At 36.5% G+C, this 24457-nt stretch overlaps 2 protein-coding genes across 2 annotated transcripts in view; both read right to left on the bottom strand.

The window, feature by feature from the left end:
- Positions 1 to 523: 523 nt before the first annotated feature.
- On the bottom strand, positions 524 to 2451 carry LOC106618094 (DNA-directed RNA polymerase II subunit RPB1). The gene is made up of 2 exons (XM_036367387.2): positions 2291 to 2451; positions 524 to 2229 (listed from the first exon to the last, which is right to left on the bottom strand). Exons 1-2 carry the CDS (start codon positions 2355 to 2357, stop codon positions 677 to 679), a joined length of 1620 nt encoding a protein of 539 aa, XP_036223280.2. The 5' UTR covers positions 2358 to 2451; the 3' UTR covers positions 524 to 676.
- A 1822-nt stretch (positions 2452 to 4273) lies between these two features.
- The window catches only part of dpr1 (defective proboscis extension response 1), a 142794-nt gene continuing 122610 nt past the window's right edge, over positions 4274 to 24457 (bottom strand). Inside the window, exons 5-8 of the mRNA XM_014248265.3 lie at positions 22996 to 23115; positions 21615 to 21711; positions 20907 to 21004; positions 4274 to 10479 (exon numbers count right to left, since the gene is read on the bottom strand). Of these exons, the coding sequence (XP_014103740.1) occupies positions 10064 to 10479; positions 20907 to 21004; positions 21615 to 21711; positions 22996 to 23115 (731 nt within the window). The 3' untranslated portion in view covers positions 4274 to 10063. The remainder of the gene's footprint in view (positions 10480 to 20906; positions 21005 to 21614; positions 21712 to 22995; positions 23116 to 24457) is intronic.

The raw sequence follows: 24457 nt of genomic DNA on the forward strand, positions 1-24457 counted from the left end.
GTGATTTCATGTCCTCAGCAAATAACTGGATAACTGCTTTCTGCTACTTTGTCTGTTATGTGAAGGTGGGGGAAGTTAACAAGTTGATTGCAACGTGATAAACTGGAAACCCAATCTTAATTGCTTGTTTAAGAGTTCGTGTTCGCATTTAAAATAAGTAGTTGTTTAATTGTACTTACATCACTCTGCTTAAAGTAATGCGTTGAAACGAAACTGGAATCGCATAGTTGGAAAGACTACAATACAACTTTAAAAAATTGATAAAATCAAGGGTCAATCCTATACTAAAATATTTTTGTAGCATAGCTCTTTCTTTAAAAGGTTTCTATGTAAGTTTTTAATGAAACATTTTTGAGTATTCTAATAACCAAAGAAAAGAGCGGTCAAAAGATCCATTCATTGCAATAGCGCTGCCACTTATTCATAATGTTAATATGCATAAGCTTTTATAATATTCAGAAATTTAGATATAGGAAAGTGTTTATTTATATTTATTCAATAATATTGATTCATATACCCGTAGTGTTGCCCTCTTGCTAGAACGTGCTTCGACAGATGGCTCTTGTTCTCCACGTCAGTCCCATATGCTCGGTATTGCTTCGTATTCGTTGTTGTAGCGTCAGAGTTCTGCCGTGTTGACAGTCCTTGACCGGATAAAAATCCGAATCTGTTTCGGTTACGTAGACCCGACTGTCGTGTGAACGGGCTTCGAGTTCGTCGCTACAGACTGCTGTTCAATGCTATTTCTCACGTAAACAGGGGCTGTGTAGGGTAGCGCGTGGTTGTATGAAACCTTCGGATAGTTGGACTGATAGTTAAATTGTGGATACAGCGTGGGCTGGTAACCGCTTTCCGAGTAACTTGCGATCTTCGCATATGAACGGGTTTGTATGCCGCTCTCATCTCGTTTCACTTTCGTATGCCTTCCTCTAATTGGAACTTTGGTTGGTGCAAACCCAGAGTCTATGCTATCATTTGGTGGTCGTGTTTTGGCGATTCGCTTCGATCTCTGTTTTTTGGTAATTGTTGACCTCTTTGAAGCTGAAGCTGATTTTTTCGACTTGGCAGAAGAATTCTGATTCTCCCTACTGCGTTCATCGTAATATTTTGTGTAGTGTTCTCGGCCAATTACCGCAACACCGCCACCGTTGGATGTTGGACCATATATGTAGCTGGATTCAGAGTTTGGTGAAGGACTATTGCGATTTAAAGCGACCTCCTGATTGGAATAATGGCTTGTATAGCTGCTTGGCTGAGGGTCGTAAGAATCGCTTGGGGGAGGATCTGGATAGGCGCTTGGAGGGGCGTCGTAAGAAGGACCAGGATTATTGCCTGCAGGAGAGGAGGCAAAAGAGCCAGAATAGGCGCCTGGGTAAGTGTGAGTATAAGAGCCTGGCCTATTTGTTGTATAAATATCCGAATAGGCAGGTGGATAAATAGAGGTAAAAGTTGTCGGCTCACTGTAATACGGATTATAGTGAGCTGTTTGCCAATACCAGGGATTGTTATAAGTACCGTAAGGCGATGCAGCCGAGTATGGACTTTGCGATGCCGAGTATGTAGGTACTTGAGGTTGAGGTTGATGTGGATATGGTAATGCTGGTTGATATGCTGGTAAAATAGGTGGGGTCACTGGCAGTAATACCGTGTATGGTCTATGTTTCCTGCGCTTTCGTTTCGGTCGCTTAGTTGTTGTGTGATGATAGTGATGATCGTCTTCATCAACATGTTGTTCATTTTCTTTCAGCACAACAATACAATTCACGACCGGCGCCCACTTGTTCTTATTTCCCACCATTTCAATACTGCTAGCATGTTCTTCGCTGTGGTCAACATTCGAGTGACCTTCATGATGCTGTAGATGCACTTCCTCCGCACTTTCTTGACTCTCATTGTCATCTGAGCGGCCTTGTCGATTGTGATGCGCACGATGTATATGGTGATCCTGATACTCGTGATGATGCTCGCTCCCCAGCGCTTCTTCTGTTCTAATGACACAAAGTGGATAACTGCCGCTTGGTGGTTTCTGTACCGGGCTAACGGAACCTAAGATGTTGGGGAAACCCAAACTCGTAACCCAGTCCATTGTCAGACCGGCCAACGCCGCGAGGCCGCTATTTATGAGACGACCTTCCGATATAACCGTCTTACCTTCGGATAGGTTGAGTATGGCCTCATATTCGGCCTGTGAGATGGGACGAAAGCTTGTGAGTTTTTCGGGCTTTGTATCTATGCCGGGGTGAATGCGATAAGTGATAGCGAATTGAATGCCAAAAAAGTTTAAGCTTACCTCCGCTTACCGCGTCGCATACCAAGCAAACCGCTGTGGCCACCAACAACACGCTTCGAATTAACATTCCGTAAGATTATCGAAATCTACTTGGTATCTGTTCTGCTAATAGATTCACATGCGTTGTCGAACTGACTAACTGAATTCGAGCGACACTTTAGCCGCCTCATTTATAGTCTCAGCTATAGACAGCTTTTTTATTCTAATTGGATTCGGCTAAACGAATGTGTATATATTCGGTGGTTTATTTTGGTAGCCGACTCCACTGCTCTACGACATTCTTTTCTTTGTGATTTCATTTTTGTATTTCTTTAGTAGCTATTATTTACAGCATTTTCGTTCTCTGCATTATTTGCCTTGCTTAACTTTAGCTCAGAAGATATCTTGGCAGTGTTCGTTTTTGTGTTGCCTGTTTTCGGCTTTTGTGTGCATTCTTTTGTGTGACCTACTTTCTTACTTATGCGAAAATTTTACTTTTCCCACAAAAGATCCATCATCATTTCGATTAATTTGTGCGAAAATATTTTTGTTTATACAGCTGAATATTTGCTTGCTGCAAAACACCGCACTTTCTTCGCTACCCAAGTATTAAAACGAAGAAGAACCAAACTCGTTTTTGAGAATTTTAGAAGCTAGCAGATTCGTGTATGTTTTGAGCGCTGATTATCTTGTGTTTTTGGTTTGATTGTTCAAACCTCCAAGTCACAAGTAAAAAAAAAAGATGTATGGATTTTGTAGATTACTTTTTTTTATGGAATTACAGCGCCTAAATGGAAATAAGTCAACTGTGTGCTGTCGCAACTTGCGCTCTTTTGTTTTTCGAAAGCGAAACCGCCATAAATGTGTATGAGGTTTGGTGTGAAATTCGTGATGGATTATGACAAATAGCGATGTACCTATATGGCCATAACGGTATTGCGGTGATTATTGCCTACAGAAAGTCGAAATATGTGTGTGATTTATTTTATTAGAGATGAATTTTTATTTTGTTATTAATATTCAGATAGGAAAAGCAAATGTATGTAAATGAATTGGAAGCGATTAGCCAGTTATGATTATATTTTAATCTTTGGATACTAGTTGAATATAAAGGGTAAGCACTGAAGCTTCAAGTGCAAGAAAGGGGGGTAAAGAAGATATGTTTGAAACCATTTCGAAATAGCTTTAGACTAATTAAAAACCTTGATCTATGAGATCTCGGTTAGCTTAAAATAAATAATTTAGAAATTTTCCAATTCATATAACAAGTGTTTGTAAAATGAAATCAAACGTTGACATGCTTGTATGATCCTTCCTAGATTGCGTATTGCAGCGATAATCAAGATTTATATTTAAATACGTGATAATGCTGTTTAGTTTGTTAGTCTCGGTCAATTTGAGCATAAGGTATTACAATAGTATTTTAAATAGTTAAAAGAATTTTTTGTAGTTAACTTCCCATGAGTGAGTTGCTCAAATACAAGTAATAGAGGTCTAGCTTCGGATGCAGCCGAAAACTATGTGGAATATCTAAAGATTAAAGTCGTGCAAAATAAAATTTTATTACTCAGACTGGTGCGGAGCGCAAGTATAAACTGATATCACACAACTTTTTTGTTCGAATCGTAGCGAAATAAAGTCAACCAGTATACCGAAAATCCTGACATTCAGTATATGGGGATAGGGAGGGCATGAACCGACAGCGATTATTTTTGAATTAGAGTTAGCGCATATCATGAGCAGAAGTTATTTTCAGTTTCGTTTTTATGCCATCACCAATGCTTGACATATCCATTATAAGCAACCGTAGCTTACGAGATATGCATATAAACCGACAGACATGCGAACATGAATTCATTTTGTTACTCGGTTCAGTAGTAGGAGTAAAAGACAACCGTTAAATGAGCGTTTAAACAACTTAAACTCACTTTTTTTTACAACGCGTCATACAACATCCCATCCGTCCCTCCATCGGTACCACATTGTCAAAATAAAATGCAATAATTTGAAATTTTTCTAAATCATGACTTTTATTAATCTCTGCTTGTGTTCAGTACAATTAAATGTGTGTTTGTGTGTGTTCGTTTATATGCAGTTATGTATTTGTTTACATTTCATTATTCTTAGTATTCTCCAATGCTAAACTATTATTATTCATTTACATATATAAATGTTGCATTACTAAGAATATATATATATATATATATATACATACATATATACGTATATATACTATATTATTTATTTATTGTTTTTTGGTTTTGTTGTTTTACACATAATCGTCATGCCTTTGTCATTATCATTAGTACTTATATCATTAACATTATTGTATGCCAAGCATAGATGAAAGTATGTAAGTATTTATACACATGCGCTAGTTTGCATGTATATGTGCACTACATATTTTTCTATGTGTGTGTGTATATATGCACAACATATATGTATATGCATGCACTATTCGAGCTCTGAGCTATGAAGATGAACTAATTTTGAAATGCATTATAAAATTACGTTATTTTACTCTATTTACTTTACGCTAATATATATGTATGTACAAATTAGTTGTATTTTTGCTGTATTTATATGAACTCGATTTCTAATATTTTAATCTTAGAATTCTGTAGCACATTACGTGCTTAGTTGCAAAGAATTATCGCTATTTTTGGTTAATATTTACAAATTTCTTTTTCTTTTACCATAAAAATTAAATGAAAGTTTCTTATTTTGCTAACATTTTTATTTATAATTAGACGCAATTTCTGCTGAATATTTATTTCTCTTCTTCACACTTTTGCTACATAAAGTGTGACTAAATATGTTACATTAGTAACTTTATTGAAAAAATTTATTTATAAAATCTTAACTCATACTTTTGTGCCTGCAAGAGAGCTCTATTCCCAAGAATCGGTAGTCTTTTATTTTAAATGCAAATGAACAACAAATATATACTGCATTAAAAATCAAGGTTTTCCGCGCCAAAATGTAGGCAATCGCGCACTCATTACCACTCCTACTTCCGGAAATTAAGGACAAAACACCTAAGGGTTAATGCACATGCAAGTCAGCAAAAGCGCGTTGTTCGTGAAATTTTTTTTTAAAAGGCAATTTATATAATAAATATATACAGATGATGTACTTTTACAAAATAGCGTTTCGTTCTAAAAAAAATTGGGATTCTCTTGATCTTGTTGATCCAGGAGGACTTCCGAAAAAAGTTGTTGAAGAAAGGTTTTTCTGCTTGAAGGTTTCTCAAAATCGAAATCTCAAAAAATGTATTAACACTATAAATGACTACAGGTAATGATCGGAGCACTAGACAAAATTTTGATTTTTCACATTCTTGTGGCTTTTCCAAAAAAAATTTTTTTTATGTGAAAACTTAAAAAAAATCAAATTTCTTATTCCTTTGATCATTACTTGGCAAATATGTCTAAAAAGGCCGTGTGAAAATTTCAATCATCGGCCCAGTCGTTTCGTAGAAGCGATTTGTGAAAACTGCCAACGCCAACTTAAAAATTCTAATAAATACGCACCAAAGCTTCTTGTCGGCTCAAATTTAAATTTTCGGTTAATATTCTCTAATACATACATACATTCAATAAAAATATATGCAAACAAAATCGAGTCTTTGCAATTGAATATAACCCTTCAAAGGTTTACTGCTTTTCAAAATCACCAGCCTTCGCCGCATCTATGATATAGTACTCCTTCAATTAAACTTTTTAAATATGCAAGCGCATTAATTTACGAAATATTGTTTTCAGAAATTCTTTAGAAAATATTTTTGTAGCGAAAACCCGAAGCCGAAAACAGCGCTAAAGACACACTTAGTTTGTTATTAGTGAGAAAATATATAGTTAAATAAACCAATTCTATTAAAAACTTCTGCTGAATATCCACTTTCAATGCTCTTCGATATTACAATTACAATTTTTTTTTTGTTATAAAAGTGGCTTGCACTTCATATTTGAGTTATTGTACATTTTCATTCATTACATTTATAGCAAAAAAAAAAACAATTTCTTGCTTCAACTTAATTTCACACTGTTTATTTTCATGTTTACTTAACTGCTAATGCGTTGCGGCATATGAAAATCTAACTGTATTTACCATCTAAAATTTAAATCGGCATTTCGCCTCCATTCTTCCAATTAGCCTATAGTTCAACTATATAAATATATTTATGTGTGTGTGTTGTGTGGTTGGTTCATTGTTTTACGGTTCGAGTTTAATGTTTTTGTTTTTGTTATGAAATTCATTTACCTTTAAAATTAGCTTAAAACTATTGACTTGCACAGTTCGCTTACTATTTACATATATAAACGTGTTTAGCATTCAATTGCCATCGCAGTTGAACTGATTGCAGTGGTAATACACGCCAGCGCAGCGCCGCAAGCGACTGCATGTATGTGGGTATATGTAAGTGTGGAAATGGAAATTCAAAACTGCGCGGAAACTAAATTATTAGGATTTAAAAATGAAAATTCACACATACACACAACTTTATACAGTTATTTTTAGGTTGATAATCAGCTTGGTGCTGATTATTCGTGCGTTGGTTGGTTGAAAAAAAAAAACTCAAACTCAAATAAAGGTAATATTTTTCGAACAAACATACAAGTACTTGTAGTTCATAGCATGCACACAAAAGAGCAACTAATTCGAAACTAATAAAATATTTACACCGCAAAATGAGTTTAACTACACAAAACTTATTTACTTGATACGCACACACTCGCACAAATACATCTATATTAATATTATATACGAACAATTGCTGCCACAATTTTGTAAAATTCGAAATTGATTGGAAATATTGTACAATACTTTTTCGCTCAAATCGACGGTTTGAAGAACTCCATGTAAAAATATGTAATCATTTAGGGTAGTTGCAAGTTATTTCAAAAATTATATTCTTATTTATATGTATAAATATTGCTATATTTATTTGAAATTTTTTTTATTCATTTATTGTTATTTATTGCAGGAACCAATTTATTGCAGTGCAATTTCATGACCAAATATAATTTTGCCCTCCAGCTACAAAACAAATTAAAAATCGCACAATTGAGAACTTTTTATTTCAGAATACATAATTATGTATACACATAACCATAAATCCTGCACTTTGCTATCAATGACATTGAAAAATTAATTCAAATAATTTCAGCATTTACTCCGGGCCAACAACACCAGCTAATAGAAGTGCATGCGATGAATGCAGAAGTGAGCTGAAATTGAATGCCGGCAAATAAAAGGTAATTTACTCTATTAATTTAAATACACATATGTGTATGTATGTACATACATAATTAGCAGTAAGTATGTATGTACATTCTTATGCAAAATGGGATTTAAAAAATAATGCTTATTATTACAAATTACGACTACATTTATTACACAGTATATTCAATTTAATTTAGCCACTCATTATTGCAAATTTTAACCGATTTATTTTATTATCATTCATTTTACAATGTGCGGCTTAAACGCTCTGGCGGCCATCATCCTTATTACATACATGCATATGTGCACACGCGTAACGGAGTATCTTCCCCACCGCCAAGTGAACACACACACACCCGTTACTTTTGCCAACGCTTACTTATTACAGCTACTATATGTGTGTTTAAGCACCCCGCGGCAGCAAACAGGTTCTAACTAGGCGCTATCATTTCTGACTAAGTTCAAATGTTTGACAGACTGCGCTTGAGTACCATTAGCATATCTTCAAAGTTGAAAATTTTTTTTAATAATTTGCAATATCCTTCTCTCGAAGGAAAGTGCATTAAACAGTGGAAAGAGCAATCTATATTCAGCATTCCTTTCAATTAATTATTAATGAAGATCCACCTAGCAATACCACAAAGTTTTTGAGTTAATTTATTTGCGTAGGAAAACAAAACAACAATTTTACAACTTTTGAAAGTATATTTAGCTTAGATTTCGTATTGCCACTTCGCTGCTTGTTGAGTTTTAATTCTATTGAAAGAAGCAGAAATTATATGAAGTTAAATTTATTACACAAATTTTGCTTATACACGTTTCTTAGACTTACAACACTTGCATGTTCGATTCGCCACTTTACTTCATAAACTAAAAAATGTCAGTTGTGAATACTTTTACATATTTCACTCTCTCTTTAATAGCAGTGCAGTTTATGACTGATTAGAGACAAGATAAATAATATGTTTGGTATTAAGTAATTATGAGTTGCCACTAGCCACACGCAAATGTAAGAAAGTTTTGGAAACGCTTTGCTTTCCGACACCACTGAGTGCATGTAACACTGAGATTATAGAGCTTCCTAATTAATTGATGGAAAAGCTTTGTATATTTTTAAAATTACAAATGCTTTTTCTTTTATAAATGTAAGGTTAACTGTGTCATCCAACACCAACTATTTTAAAAATGTTCAATTTGCTTTTAGGTGATTTTTTATGAGTCTACAAAATTATTTTAGTTAAAAAAAAATATATTCACACAGAAACTCGTAAAAATGATATTGCAAAAATTTAAAGCGTTGTGGGAAACGGTACTTTAAGTATATATCTGCATATATTTGATAGCGCATTTTCACATTTAAACCTGCGCGTATTGCTGCGGGGTGTCTATATTTACATACATACATACATAAGCCCCACACACATACAAAAAGAGCTTACGCATACAGTAACAATTTCAATTATGTCTAATATGGTAAGTCTTACATTTTACGGTTACTTATCTATGCTCCATCCTCAAAGAGCGCAATTCAATTGTTGACCTCCAGGAGGTTGACTCCCACAACTCACCTGCACACTTAACATTACGCTATTAAGTTATACTAACATATTTATATTTATATATATTATATATGTGTGTGTGTGATAGAATCCTCTATTTTACTTGATGGCTTAGTATCTATGATTTTTGTTTTACCTTTCGTGTTGTTTTGCTTTAATTATTATTTTCACTACAAGTGTTTGTCTTAAATTTCACTACAGCTATTTGATTTCTGGAAATATCTTAATATTTGTATGTATTTCTAAGGTTGCGTGCGTGTGTGTGTTATGGTTATCCACAGCTTAACCTATCAGTAGTATGTCCTCCATTTGTGTGAGTGTGTATGCGTGTAGGAAAGTAAAAGTAATTTCGTAAAAATTTCTAACCCAAATGGCAACACACAGCGAGCGAGTTCGTTCAATGAGAAAATGTGGCAACGTGGCGCGGCTGGGCAAGGCGCGAAGTCACGCTCAAGTCGGCAGTAAACTGGTCATACGCTGACACGGCACTAACGCGCCTAACACTCCAGCTGGGCGAAAGACAGAGGGCGGAGGAGCCACAAGTAATTCAAATGCATGTCGCAAAGTGTTTGGCTAGAGACTTGCGCTTATTTCTTAAAATTGCTGGTGTTTGCTTAATGTGTTGCTGGGTGGTATGTGGTGCTCGTCGTTTAATCACCAGCTGGGCCTGGTCTCTTGCGGCATAGCGCGGCGAGGAACGTTCAACCGAGATGGTTGTGGCGCTTGAGTGCGTGAGTGTTTTAACTTTAATGCGTTTACGCCCTTCTGCATGCTCCCGCGCCCCCAACCATTGCGTTCGGCAAAGCGCCTTCTGCTACTCCAGCCCTGCGTCCAATTCCATTTGTGAGCTCAAAGCGTGTGCGGCCCTTCAGCGTTGCGCAACTGTTGCGTCAACTACTTCATTTCGCTCACTGGCTTTATAGTATGTGTTGCTGTATATATTGTATATGTATGTTTGTGTGTGTGCGTGTAGCAGTATAATTGTTTGTGCTCGGTCACAGCTTCATCTTCATCTCGTAATTTCGCTGAGTGCGCGTGTTGCATGCGAACTTCTTGCGGTTGCGCCACTAATGCTAATGCGCCTCGGGCTGCGGCTACGGCTGTGTCTTTGGTAGTGGCGATTGTTGCAACTCCTTATACTCACGCACCTGTAGTCGTCGGTGGCTAGTGCCGTGCTCTGTGCAGCTGACGTTGGAGTTTTGCACTCGCTTCCGCCGTCATCGTTATTATTGTTTTTGTTACTTCTGCTGCATTTGCTGGTGCCTTTGGTTGTCACAGTGAGTAGTGTTGCAGCCGCTGTTGTTGTTGCGAGGAAGTGTTGCAAACAACAAGTGAAAATTGTGAAGAGCATGCAACAAATGCTACAGTAGAAATTGCCGCTGTACATGCTGCTCGAGTTGTGTTGCATGGCGGCAGGGTGCTCACCTGCAAAGAGGAAAGAGGAAAGATTCGAATAAGAAAATTACGTAGCAACTCTGTGGTCGTGAATAATTGAGCGTGTGTACGCCATAAACTATAAGTATTGAAGTACTTAACAAATGAAGAAATAAATGCGTGAATGAGTATAACGGTGAGTGTTCATGCTTTCGTGCGGCAGTATTCACACCGAGTACTGTTGAAGGTCCACTAATGCCGACTGCGTTTGAAGCCGTTTTAAAGTCGCTCAAGCTACAGATTTTTTGAGTAAGCATTAAAATATTTCTTCTCCTATTTACGTATATAACTCCAAGCAAAAAAGCTTCGAGGATCTACCAGTATCCAGATAAAGACCAGTACTCGGCATGGACACTAATACCCCGTATCGTGAGTAGCCTAACCGTGATAATCTCGAACTAAATAAACTCCAAAGCTTCCTCTAAGCTTATTTTCAGCTTTAAGCTTAGTTAATAATTACGTTGGCTTATTCCGCTTGCCCTCGAAAGGCTTAACCGTGTTTGGTAGCCCAGAATTCTGTTGAAGTTACATTTTTGTTAAATTTTTTATAATAAATGTATTTCTGAGCTACTTGACCAATAAGCTTGAGCGTTGAATTAAAACTTCTAAGATCCAAGACTCACAAAAAACTAGAATATGTTCTGCGAAACAACCAGTCGAGCAACTATTTTTATTTTATAAATAAAACAACTGTCTGTGCTATGGGTGCATTCCGACCAACCCTATCGCCATTTTCTTATTTGTTCTCTTAAGTATTGCTGCAAAAGGGCCAGTGTTAAGATTCCCCAACGGGGTCTTTCGTTCCGTTCATTCCGTTCGCTCCTATTCCACAATTAAAATACATTGTGTATTTATGTTGTTTACATGGAGTAGGTAACAGTAAACACAAACATCACGAAGCGGATACAATGCGAAAGTCTATAAAGTAACGGTGCTGCGCCAGTTGAAAAGGCAAAGCATGAACTATTCCAGAAACTTGAAAAACGACCACACTGAGTAGTGGCGAAGAGTAAGAGGCGAAGTTAGGAAATGCTAACTGCTGCAGGCCAGACACACACACTTACTAAACCGATACTTATGTAGTATATGTGGGTGTATGTGTGTTTGTGAATTTTCGTATAGTTTGGCTGCGTAGAACTGCTGGCGCCATTCACCTGCATCCTTGGCAGGGCAACCAAACCAACTGGAAGTGGCCGATAACATAAATGGCTTTTTCTATTATTTAGTTCAACCGCCCTTCTCTTTCCACCTGGTGACTTCCTCTTATTCGCTTTTGTAAAATGTTGCAGCGCACGTAATACGTAGTGGCATTAGAATTTGCTGCAGTTGCAAGTAACTTTATGTCAAAAATAAAAAAGTTTCTTATTTAGCGTCCAGTTTGTAGGATTTGGTGCGTGTATTGAATCGCTTTTTTATTTTGGCATCGTACTTCCGTTAACCACACTATGTTGCAGCAATTGATGATAGTGAAAGCTCGACTTCGAGTTTTAACACTCCAATGATGAGTGTTGCTTCTACCTTTGTGTTTTCAGTAATTTTGTTTTTCGCTGACAAAATAAGCTATTCCTCTCCTAGATTTTAATGAAGAATATCGTGAGATTTTTTAGACAGTTTAGACTTATTCTAAATATATGTACAATAGAACAACAAACAATAGAAGCTAAGTATATGATCATAAGCACAAAAATGTCTAAAATTGTGAGATCCGAGGTATTTTAGCTTTGATCTGGCAAAGCCGGGACATTCGAGTAGAAAGAAATTCTATCTTAACCGCTCACAAACAGCTTATGCTACTGGCATCCGGTTAAATGTTTAATCTTACATGACTACAGTTTGGGCTGTGTCCACTTAGCACACCTAAGATTATTGAGAGGAGAACTTTGCTGAAGATGAGTAGCTCACTAAACCCCTTACGACCTACCCTGACCCAGAAGAACTTGGGTTCGCACAGCTGCTCGTATCTGACCTGCCGAGCTCCTCTGAAGCTCAACGAACCAGTACTGAACCGAAAGATGCCAGTGGAGCTCCCCCTGTTGAAGTACCTGATGCAGTAAGCTCATCAGCATTGCATTTTCCTGGTGCTCGAGCACCAACCTAAATTTTCATTTAAATGAATTTAAATAATTCTTATTGACAATTTCTGTTGCTGCTCGAGGTCTCACGAATAATAATTAAGATGACTCAAGTGAAACAAGTGAGACAAGGCGAGAATCGTAAGCCGTTCAATGTAAGAGTAAAAAAGAGAGAAAAGATATGTTGTGAGTGGAAGCTAAGCAATTGCATGGAGTATAAAATGAGATGCGCCTAAGGCACATTTAACTTTTGATTACATTACACAATGAGCGGACCGCGTAGCCTTCACGAAGGATACGTAAACCTCCATATGGCAACATATGTAAAGCTACTTACTTATGTACGTACGCGTGTATTCCAGCCTGAAAGCATTTTGAAAGCAAATAAGCCAAGACGCGCACCAATTCAGTGCTACGGATATATTGCGGCAGATTACAAGTGCTTAAATGTCAGCGTGTAGGGAAATAGAAGGGTTCTGCACCTTGCAGAAAATTTTTACACTCTAGCATATGCACACAAGAGTTATATATATCAAAATGCTCTAGATGTCTGGATGAATTGATATTTGATTATGCTCGAAACTACTAAAAACGCGATCATTATCCAGAGAGTTCCACAAAACATATATAATTTAAAACACAAATGAAAAGGTAGGCCAGATAGGCGTGACATCACCTATTTTAAGATAAAATTTGATAACCAAAACTCACTTAATAAATTTAAACTGACCCCTTTCCCTTGGAGTTATCTATGTGAAATAAGGAGGACATAATTTCTTCATGAAAGTACGCTTTGGTGACCAAAATGGATGTGAAGATTGGTTTGTTGGAGGTTTTGACTCCCCGTTGAAATAGCGAAGTACCGCACTTTAAAAAATTTGGTGCCTATGCTTCACAACTAAAACATTTCATATTAAAGATTTGATGATGAGAAGTTATTACGAAAGGTTTACGAAGTTTGGCTTTAGCAGTGGCGTACGTTTTTCCTACAGGGTATTCACATAACCAATAGCAGTGTAAATGTCATATAAATGCTTACAAAATAGCAGAAGGCATGGTCACTCTCTGTGCACCATATAAGAAACTGTATAACAATGGCACTTGAAACAGAATCAAAAATGAAAATAGAATCCGACCTGGAAGCGCACGAGCAAATATATGTACGAACTAAAACGAAGTGAAGTAGCTGAAGTGAGTGAATGGCCGAAAGCCAATTGACAGCAGCGCTCTCTGCCAACACACTACGTACTAACATGACAAACGACAACAGCTTGATTACTAAATGAACATCCTTGCTGCAACAGTGGGATTGCCCCCAAACAGTGTTGCATTAACGGAAATGTTAGACACATAGCAAAAAGACGAAAAGCAGCACTGAGGAGGAGACGTCACCTGCGACACGAAATCGCTAAAGGCGAAACAGCAACTCACATACTTACAAAGAACACTAATAGTTCGCAGTTTCAAACGCTGACCAGCGAGCGAATAGCCTGTCTAACTAGCACAGGCACTATGAAAAATTGTGCATTGCCCCAGTGAGTACGTGAGTCGAAAAGTGGCGGGTATGCAACGCTGCGTTTGTGCGAAAGTCATGCGGCAGGCCTCAAGCAGTAAGCAATTGGACGCGAAGCGACTCGGAGCTGCAAAGACTTTCTAATGAGCCTGCTGGCTGGCGGCAAGCGGCAGCGCGGACCAGTGCGACCTGGAAGTATTGACACAACCTTTTTAACTTTTTTTTTTGTTTGCCGCCTTAGGCCAAACATGAAACACGAACAAAACGCAAATGTAGAGAAGTTTTGCAATGCAACACATTATTTTCTGCGCTGCTTGCAGCACACTCCACATTCCATTGTGACGAATTGCCGCGCACAGCGCACATTTTAAGTGGCCTGTCAAATGACTGCAACGCTTCGCGAGTATCAAGATTGCCCAGCGTCCTGCTGCAGTGTCGCGTGACGCGATTGTATGACTGCGCCATTTTGTTGCTGTTGTTTCGGGTAATCGACCGTTAAAGCGGCTTCGCCATTTGCTTTTGTTTGCAATGCGCAATGCATTTCCTCTCAATTCAATGCAAAGCCCCACACAGCCCCGCACAGCTTCGCATCAGCATTTGCACTTATTTATTTATTTTGCTTTCTTCTTCTGCTTTGCGCGAAGAAAAGCGTCTTTCTTGGTGTGCACTCAGAATGAAAGCAAACATTTACCCAATGCAAAAAATGTAAGAAATGCAACAAAAACTGCAACAAAATTGCACAAAAAGAGTGGCTGTAGAAAATAGTGTAGTAGTTGTTGCATAAAAGAAACCATTTGGCACAAGTTTATTTATCGCCAGAGGCGCCTCAATTTCAGTCTGTGTGCAGCAACACCACCGTTAGAACGTACTTACCCACATAGAAACACTCGCATAGAAAGCAAGTTGTAAGCTGTCACACAAAGCCACGTGAATATCTGCTTAGCACATGGACGCACATGCTCCTACACACACACATATATATATATATATATATATATGATATATATGTATAAAAACGCGCTGTGTAAGTGGTTTATTGTATGTGTTGTATAAATATTGGTGTGTAGTTAATTATTTTTTGCCGCTCGAGGCACTTCCTGTATACACAGTCATCAGCCTTTGTGCGACTGCTCGTATGTATGCGGACTCTTTTAACCCCAAAATGGAAAAATAATAAGAAAAGCAACAATTTGCAAGCATTTATATGCAATAGTTTCACATAAAAGTGCTGAATAGCTGAGGGAGGTAGCAGAGGACAGGTTTTAAATAAGTCAAAAGAAAGGAAATTGCAACAACTCAAAGCTACATGGCGAATCGAAGTTTTGCTGCTGCAACATGCGGTGTTAACTGCCTCGCCTAGATCTGTACACTTCCGTTTGGTTTAAAATAATAAAACTAATTTTACACCTGATTATTGATCTCTGGCGCATTTAATCGAAAGTACATTAAAAGTTTAAGAATTGCTGATCTGCGTGTGGCTTAAGCGATATGTCATAGGTGAGGGCTGATTATTAGTAGTGCGGGTACTCTTGGGGTCTGTTTAAGTTCCACCACACGGCATAATTGTAACTACATCGTAAACGATCGACTTACGCTATTTTAAATCAAAGCAATCCGTGAAGCTCGTAAAGTCATCGAAAGCTTGCCTCATGCGTGACGTCTATCCAGCTCTGTTATGACGATAATATTGAAAAAGTTAAGAAAACAGCGCTTGGAAAACGTTGTGTTGGCATCAGAGAGATAGCAGAGCAGCGCAACATCTCTTATGCATCACATTTTGGTTAAAGTATTGGGTATAAAGCGTGTCAGTGCCTAGGCTCATATCATAAGACCTGAATCTTTTGCAAACGTCGAGTAGAGGTCGAAAAAGTAATGCTTGACAACGTAGCTGAAAACCTTACATTTATCAAACGCATCATTCCTGATGATGTCTAGTAGCACTGAAAAATAGCAGTTTTGTTTTATGAAGTTTCTTAACCGATTTTGATAAACTTTGCCACGCTGATTCCCAATCTGTAGTCAGTTTTTGTCTAGCAGCTCTAGTTTTAGACACATAAACATATTACATATTTAGCCAAAAATACCACAATTTAGAATTTAAAAAAATATTGCTCTTACTTAGCATGAAAACAATCTTATTTGATGTGCTTTTCTTGCATAAGTAAAAATATCAGTCATGTTTTGGTTGCTCCAGCAGTAATCAACCAACATAATTGCATTCGAATGACGCTGGTATCGCTCTTCTATAGTGCGAATATCCTGGTGGAAGCGTTCTCTTTGTTCTTCGCTTAAGTCGCCAAAATTTTTTAGGAAGCGGTCTAAGTGGCTTAAGGGAAAGTGCATTTTGATGTTTATGGTACATCCCAGCCTCGGGAAGTGCAACATGAGCTGCTCAATGTGTTGAATGTAGTCTGGAAACTTTTTATTTCTTAAGAAATTTTGCACAACTCAAATAAATTCAATCCCTGCTGATTTCTCCTTAACCTATCTTACAATCAGTAAAAGTTGGTCCTTTATGAGTTCACTGATTTGAGGACCGTCAAAAATATCAGCTTTAATAGTTTCTGTGCTCAGCGGAGCTTTAGAGCTTTTACAAACTGTTTTATCAGGTCTCACTTTATAGGAAGAGAGGGTAATATAATGAGGTATCTGGCTATTAGAGCGGCATTTATCACATTCATACTACCCGGTACTAAATTCACTCTCAAAAGCTAAACTTTTCTAGTCCAGTGTTTTGTCCTGGCTCGGCTATCCCATAAGCACATGAGATGAGGGTGTTTGGTACAGGCTCGCACTCTCTGTTAGACAGTCCAAACATGTCTGCTGAAATTTTTGGTTTAAAGCATATCACAGTCATGCTAAGGAAAAGCCAGCAAAACTGCTCTCTAAGCTCATTTTCAACAGGCCTTTGCGACTTTGTCCAGCTTCCAAAAAGATCAAAAGGAAATTCACTGAGTAATATAATTAGTGCTATAAGAGTGAGTTAAATTATTGGTATTCCTTTATGAAGATTAAGATAAGGAATTTAGCGAGTAATTATAAAATTTTACGATATGTTATGTTATATAGAAAAGAACTGTGTTGTCTGAAATGTGCAAGAAATATGCTCCTGAAGAAAGGGTGAATCAAAGTGAAGTGATTACAATCAACTGAATTCTCGACTACAGTATACTGGGTATTAAGTTTTTCTGTGAGCTTATCATTCTGGTTGAATGGATTGCTTAAATAATTTCGTCGAAAAATAAACATATGGTTGACTTCGAAAAAAAAGTGTATTTATTTTTTAAATTAAAAATCGGTAAAATAGAAATTTAGCGATAAAACAAAATCCTAGCTCTTGCGAGAGCTATTGTTGAGTAGAATAATATATTCAAATTTCAGCACAATTGGTTGGATAGAAATTTGTTTATCATCCGGGCCGACGGTAAGAACGTTATTTCTAGAAAAACTCGTTTAAAGTCTCAACAACAAAATTAAATATGTTTCATAGAATTATTTTATTATTTTAGACAAATCATGCTACATATCAGTCGTCTATTCCTGGTGCGTATAATAAACCTACAACTTTTTCATAGGCCTTATTGCTAGTCACTTTTTCTGATCTGGGACTCATTCTGGCAATTTTAAAAGGATAAGCTAAGAGACGCTCAAGTATAGGTGCTATAATTTCGCCAAATTTTCGATTTTCATTCTAAATTTTTATAGTGTATTCTTAATATATCCTGCTTTTGAAAAAAGGAAATTTTTCTAAACTAAGCTACCAGGCTGCTACCTTAACTATTTTACTTGTGTTTTAGCTGTAAAGAGTATTATATATTGTTATTTATTTAAAAGAAAAAATTTTAAACTGGCGAGGACTTTAGTTGGGTCACTTAATGTATATTGGGTTGCTTGTTATTCTAAAACATAGGTTCTTAGAAACTTCAAAGAAAGTATCTGCAAGTATGAGCTCTTAGTTCTAAAGGCAACGTTCTATGCTTTACAATTATCTATTTTTTCTTATCATCAGAGAGAAAAAATCCAAATCTCGCTTCCAACTACCTGAAAAATTGTTTTCGTAAACCTAACCGTTTAAAAGATATTAACAGTTGAAATTTGATTAAGACACATTTTCTTTCGCCTGAATTTTATAACTCAATGAAAAAAAAATCGTTATATATCGGAAAACCTATTATACATATGTGTAAATACTTTTACTGCATTTTAAGCTTTTACAGCACATTTCACACACACATACGCATGTGTTCTATGCTAAAAAATCGCAATTAAATTTATTTCTTATTTTACTTCAATCTGTAGTCTTTACGATTATGTATTTGAATGACTATAAACATGAAATTTCCACAATCAAACCGATTAGCACATCGTTGAACGATTTGTCATCAAATTACGAGAATTTTACTATCAAAGGTAAAACATATTCATTGCAAATGTCGGCATTATAACTTTTTATTGTCAAATTACAGTGAAATACTTTTGTATTTAAGTGCATTTTTACTTTGGGGCATCATTCCATTTCGGTTTTGTGAATAAGCTCCGAATGCTTCTGTGCCTTTTATAGACTACCTTTCAGGCTGATTTAAATATGGACTAGGCAAGTCAGTTCGTAGAAAATAAAACTCTGAAACTCACTAAAATTGTTATTGTGCTTGTACTCAGCATAATAATAAAATCAGTTTATGACTAATGCCGCCAGACGACCAAATTGTGCCACTAATAAATAGGCACTAATGCCGCAGAGGAGGTTGGTGAATCAAAGGGAAAACTTGTGCTCTCGTATGAAAGCAGCGAACATTTGACGGCTTCTTGGAAAGACTGTTGCCACAAAGAGGTACTAAAACAAAAGCAAACACATAGACAGTGAAGTTGGTCTACGCCGTGTAATTTGCATAAACGACCCGTAAAGAACCTAACACACACACGAGGAGCACTTATCCACTCAGCGGCTGAAAGTTAGCAAAAATACAACTCTTTATGTAGATGGGATATACTAGGTATTTGTATTGCCTCGTTTTAGTCTGCTTTCCGAAAGTAGAGCGGTGAGTCTAGCAGCAAATTTAGAGCAGACCAGAATACATTCGCGTCAGAAACTAAATACTATGCGGATGTTAATATGAAAGTTGCTAACTTTATGCATCAATCTACTTACACTTGCTGTTGTGTTTCAGGTCTCATGCGAGGCAAATGACGGTTTCGTGAATTTTTTATTATTTTAAAATTTTATTGCATGCCAATTTGTGGCGGCAAAGGTATATCTTTCAACTTAGCGCCAACCGTAAAAACGAGCATTTTAAGAGAGGCGGGTGTGACGCCTTCAAAGTGTGCCATTGTACCATCTGCTAATGAAGAGAGCGACACATGCATAACTACATATATGTATATGTATGTATGTTGTATATGCGCGCACTAACGATTTAAACTGCCTTACATCCGTTCTTCTAGCGGGTAATTTGACCCAACTGCTCATTATACTCGAACCGCAATGCTCAGCAGTGAACGAAATTTTACGAGTTGGCAAAAATGCATTTCAACTACTCATGCGCATAAATGCACACACATATATATAAAGTTTGAAAAATGCAAATAACGGTGTTGTTAGCGCGCTAATAACGTTGCGGTTACTGACAAAGGTGGCGGCAGCGGATGTCACAAGAAGCTCATATATTCACCGCTCACTATGGCAGTCGCAACGACCATTGCAATAATACTGTTATTCTTTACGATCGTTTCGTATCGTAAAGCTGCTCATCAACTGGCTAGCTGTTGTTGTTGTTGCTATCATTTCAGAGTTGGAACAAACATGCGCCGAATAGGACTGGAAATAGTTCACTATTGTTGTTGCTGCTGTTGTCACCTGCTATCAAAGCTTATTCGTTATAAAAGAGCAAAAGCTCATGCATAAAAGCATTCGCTTATCTAAGTAGGAACGCTCATTTATGCGTTGAATAGGAAGAGAAGCACACTAAACTGTGCTTTATTTATAGATTGCTAAGCATTGAGCTGAACAATATGCTTATAACTCCGCAGGATTCGTGATAAGCACATAACTATTTGTAAACAAAAACAATAAAAAAACACACGTGTAGAATAATGCGCGGCATGCTTTGTTTGAGTTCGTACTTGGTGCACACATGTACCTAGATTTAATAATTTCATTATAAATATATTCGATATGTGATGCTGGCGACGAAATATTAAAAAAAAATTTTTTTAAAACCTTCGAAACTAGGCAACCTTCATAGCGTTCACACATATTCTACATAAATATAAATTTGAGAAATTCGTATTTAAAATCAGATTTTCATCTACTGAGGATTATATATTCACAGCATATGCGAGGCTTACATTATGTTAAATTTAATGACGTCAAATCGACAAAAACAACTTCCTTCGCTTCGATGAAGATTGTTAAACGGTTAATAAGTAGTCAATTTCAATTGTAATTGCTAAGCACAAATTTAATTCTCTCACACGATTGTTATTTGCTGGAATAGATTGCTGAAACAATTAATTTACTGCACTTTTTCGACTACAATTGTCAGTGAATTTGACACACAAAAAGAAGAGCATAATAAAAGCACTACCCCAAGAACTTATGGTGAATTCTTTAGTGAGCAAAAGCATTTTAAGCTACCGAAAAGGTTTCAATTTGAGAGAACTATCACATCTAAAACCTTCTTTCTTAGCAGAGACGTATTTTTCGGTTGTTTTGTTGTTTACTTGGATTTCTTTCTTCGTAATTCAACTCCTTCACACTCCATGATCAACATGAATACTCATCAACTATTAGTATAAAATAGTAAAGCAATGAACTTACTTAGCTATTTACTTACCTATTATAACGTGCACATACACCGAGGATGACTTCGCTATCGTTGGCACGCACGTATAATTGCCGGTGTCAGAGGGCATGGCACGGCGAATTTTCAATCTAAAAGAGAAAAAAGAGAACGGTTCAGCTGAATATGTTACAAAGCTCATTTGGTATTATTCATAAATATAATTGTATAGTTGAAGAGCTAAGCTGCGCGCTGGAGTCCCCGCTTAAGTGTAAGCTGTTTATATGCTCAATAGAGAATACCATTATTTGAGGCAGAAATATATGGAAATCGGACACAATAAAATCGCTTAAGCGCAGAAGAACTTTGTTTTTTTAATAGATTTTAGCTTTGAACAAGAAAAATTAAACTACTGATATAATAAGAAATAAAAAGAAGTATGCGTAACGTACTTGGGTTTATTGTGACCTACAAAGGAAGCAGGATCAAAACAAGGAAAAACCCTTTACTTTATTTTGATCGTTCAGTTTGTTTGCCAGCTATATGCTACAGGGGTTCGATGACAGATAATTTGTTTCCTTATCAGCCAATGAATAGCAACCTGACAATAAAGAAGCTAAAAAACTAAACATTATACGATTATGTACAACAACCACTTTTGGAGATTCTATCACTAGAATTGTAGTGAATTAATTTATCCACCATAAATGAACTATACGAGTATTTAAAATAAAAAATTGTGTGAATTAACGTTTGGCTCACCTTGATGTCAATCCATCTGTCCAATCGTTGTCGACACTAATCCGCGTCGCGCTGTCGATCTCATTTAGATTCGCTGACATATCGATAATTTCGGTGCCTGAAAAATTTAATTGAAAACTTTGAGTGAATCCAGTAAAAAAGTAATACAATATTTACAACAGCAACTGAGCAAATGCAAAATGTTCGACACAGTTATAGCAAAGATGTAATAAAAACGACTGAGTGCTGGTCAGCACATATAACGGATTTTCCAATAGGAATAATATGATTTCTATCTATATGTCGTTTCGGTCATTTCTTATACTTGTATGTAATGAACTGTAATTTATTTTTTCATGCTGAAGTTGTAATGACATTGAATGGCCTCCAAGAAGTTGTGATTTAACACCATTAGACTACTTTCTGTAGGCTGATTTGAAGTCCATGGACTTCAGCAATAAACCAAACTCTCTTCAAGCTTTAGAAGACAATATTGAACGTTAAATTGAATCAATTGTACTTCACGTTAAATAAAAAACATTTTAATTTCTTTAACAATTAGTGTGTTTTTTTTTTTTTTAAATCATATCACTCTTATTGGAAAACCCTGTATATACATGTGTGTGTGTGTACTTTTGTGCGTGTGCATTGGTATTGTCCACAATTATGCGCTTTTAATTGTCACATCAATTATGTGTTGGCGTATTTGCAGCATAATTGAGTAAAGTCATTTACGATTGCGTTGCTAGCAACAGTAACTACACCAATGTTGTTGTTTTTGTTGTTATGGTTGTTACTGTTATTGGCTTTGAATTATTCAGCCGTTGACGACACTGGCAAGCCGCTGCTGTGACACCCACAATACTTGTTGTTGTTCAGTGCCACTGAAGTATGGGCAGTTGTTAGTGCTAACGCTGTTGTTGTTGCTGGACTTGGCGGTGTTGTTATTACTTATGCCCATCGCTGTCGTTGTGAGCGAAATAAGATTGAAATGTGAAGTGTTAAAGCGAAAAAAGTGACACGCCCTGTCCAAATGTCGTTGTTGTTGTTATGCTATATTTTTGTCGGCGCTGTTTTTTTTGTTACTGCTTAACACAATTAGTGCGCTTGTCGAGGCTCGCGTCAGTTGGTGCCACACGTCATACGGGCAGCGGCAACAGCACAACAACAGCAAATGACAACGCCAATAAAACGAAAAACACTTTTTAATTAATTTGCGGCTAAAAGCGAACAACAAAACAACAACAACAAGCGAAAACAAAAACAATTGTAAAGCGCACGCGTACATAAACTATGGTTTTCACTTCTAGAAGATATAAGCACATCAATAGGCTTGTGAGTGTATTTGTATATGTGTATGCGCGTATGTGTATGTGTGTAAATAGACTTTGCGTATACGCACCTTTGTACCAGAAAATGTTGCCCAACTCGTGCGGTCCCTGCATGATGCGGCAGGTTAGATTTATATCGCTGCCACTTTTCACATACAAATCCGTTGGCCCGATTATGTTGGCTTTGAGCTCTGCAAAGATAACAGCGAATAATAACAATAACAGTTATCAATGAGCACTTCATACACATTATAGACTGTATAACAGTAACTAAAGTCAATGGCAAATTCACAAAGTGTGGTGTAGTCTAAATAACTGTAATATTAACTGTTCATTTGCATATATGCATATGCATATATTGTATATATATGGGTGTGTGTGTGCTCTAGTGATGTGGTGTGTGAATATGTGCTTGTGTTTGTCGAGTATTTGCATTAAGTTTAGACAATCGGTTCGCGCGTCATTAGATATAGAGTACTCCTTTGAGGTCACATGTAAATTGAGCACTCATTTAATTTGCGGATTATCACAGCACATTCATGAACTGATTAGAAAACAAAATTGTCAACTATATGGATGAATGTGTGTGCGTTTGAAAACATATACAGTTATTGTACGATTTATATTCCAATACACTATGAATTAACATATTGTTTTGACTAGTCTTACTTTTAAAAGGTATTGGTTTTAAGCAAAGAGTCAAAGAGAATAAATAATTTTTAAATGAGGTCTTTGTTGCTAGTGCCTTTAAACTGTAATATACAATAATTATTTTAAAATTTGTAAATGAAAAATTAAAAACTGTGGAATTTTTTTAGTTTGGGGTTATCCTGTGCACAAATCACTGTAAAAGGATAAACTCAATAGTTGATTATAGTGGGGTGGACTCAACAGGTTGTGATTTCCGTTTGTAACAGAAATAGGTACTAGAAAAGCATGCTCTGCAGTTTCTACAATTCGGAATATAAACTTAAAAATATAGTTTTTCGAATCTGCAGAAAAGACTATCGGATCGAATTTAAAGAGATTTAGACCAGCATCGATAATTTTTGAATGCAAAAAAATCATAGTAAAACTAAAACCATCGCAAAGGAAAATAAAGTAACAAAAATAAAAAGCAAAGCATTTTCAGGCGATCTGAGTTGAGGAAGAGAAAGTGGCTGAATTTTGAAGGGCAAAAAATGGTTTACCTAGATTGGCAAAACTACGAGTCCTATTGCAAAAAGTGTGGTGAGAAAATTTCAGGTAATAAAAATATCTAAATATTTCGTGTTAACTTTTTTTTCACATAACCTATAAATGTATGTGAAAAAAATCGAATAACCAAGTTTGTGGTTTTTATATTTGTCTTTTACAAATTTTTTCTTCCTTCACGAAATTTGGAGAATTAATCGTTTAATGTACGAAACTAGCTGCAATTTTTGCGTTTTTAAACCTTTATTTTCTCACTTATTTAAAAATTAATGTAAACTCAATTCGATTTTCAGTTTCAATTCAATTTTTCCAATCGCTTTCGAGCCGAGCTTTGTCTAA

Source organism: Bactrocera oleae, chromosome 4 (assembly GCF_042242935.1).
Source record: "Bactrocera oleae isolate idBacOlea1 chromosome 4, idBacOlea1, whole genome shotgun sequence".
Classification (NCBI taxonomy): domain Eukaryota; kingdom Metazoa; phylum Arthropoda; class Insecta; order Diptera; family Tephritidae; genus Bactrocera; species Bactrocera oleae.

Coding starts and splice junctions, on each gene's coding strand:
- LOC106618094 (XM_036367387.2), bottom strand. CDS start 2,357: ATGTTAATTCGAAGCGTGTTGTTGGTGGCCACAGCGGTTTGCTTGGTA. Junction 2,230..2,290: donor ATGCGACGCGGTAAGCGGAG/GTAAGCTTAAAC, acceptor ACCCCGGCATAG/ATACAAAGCCCGAAAAACTC.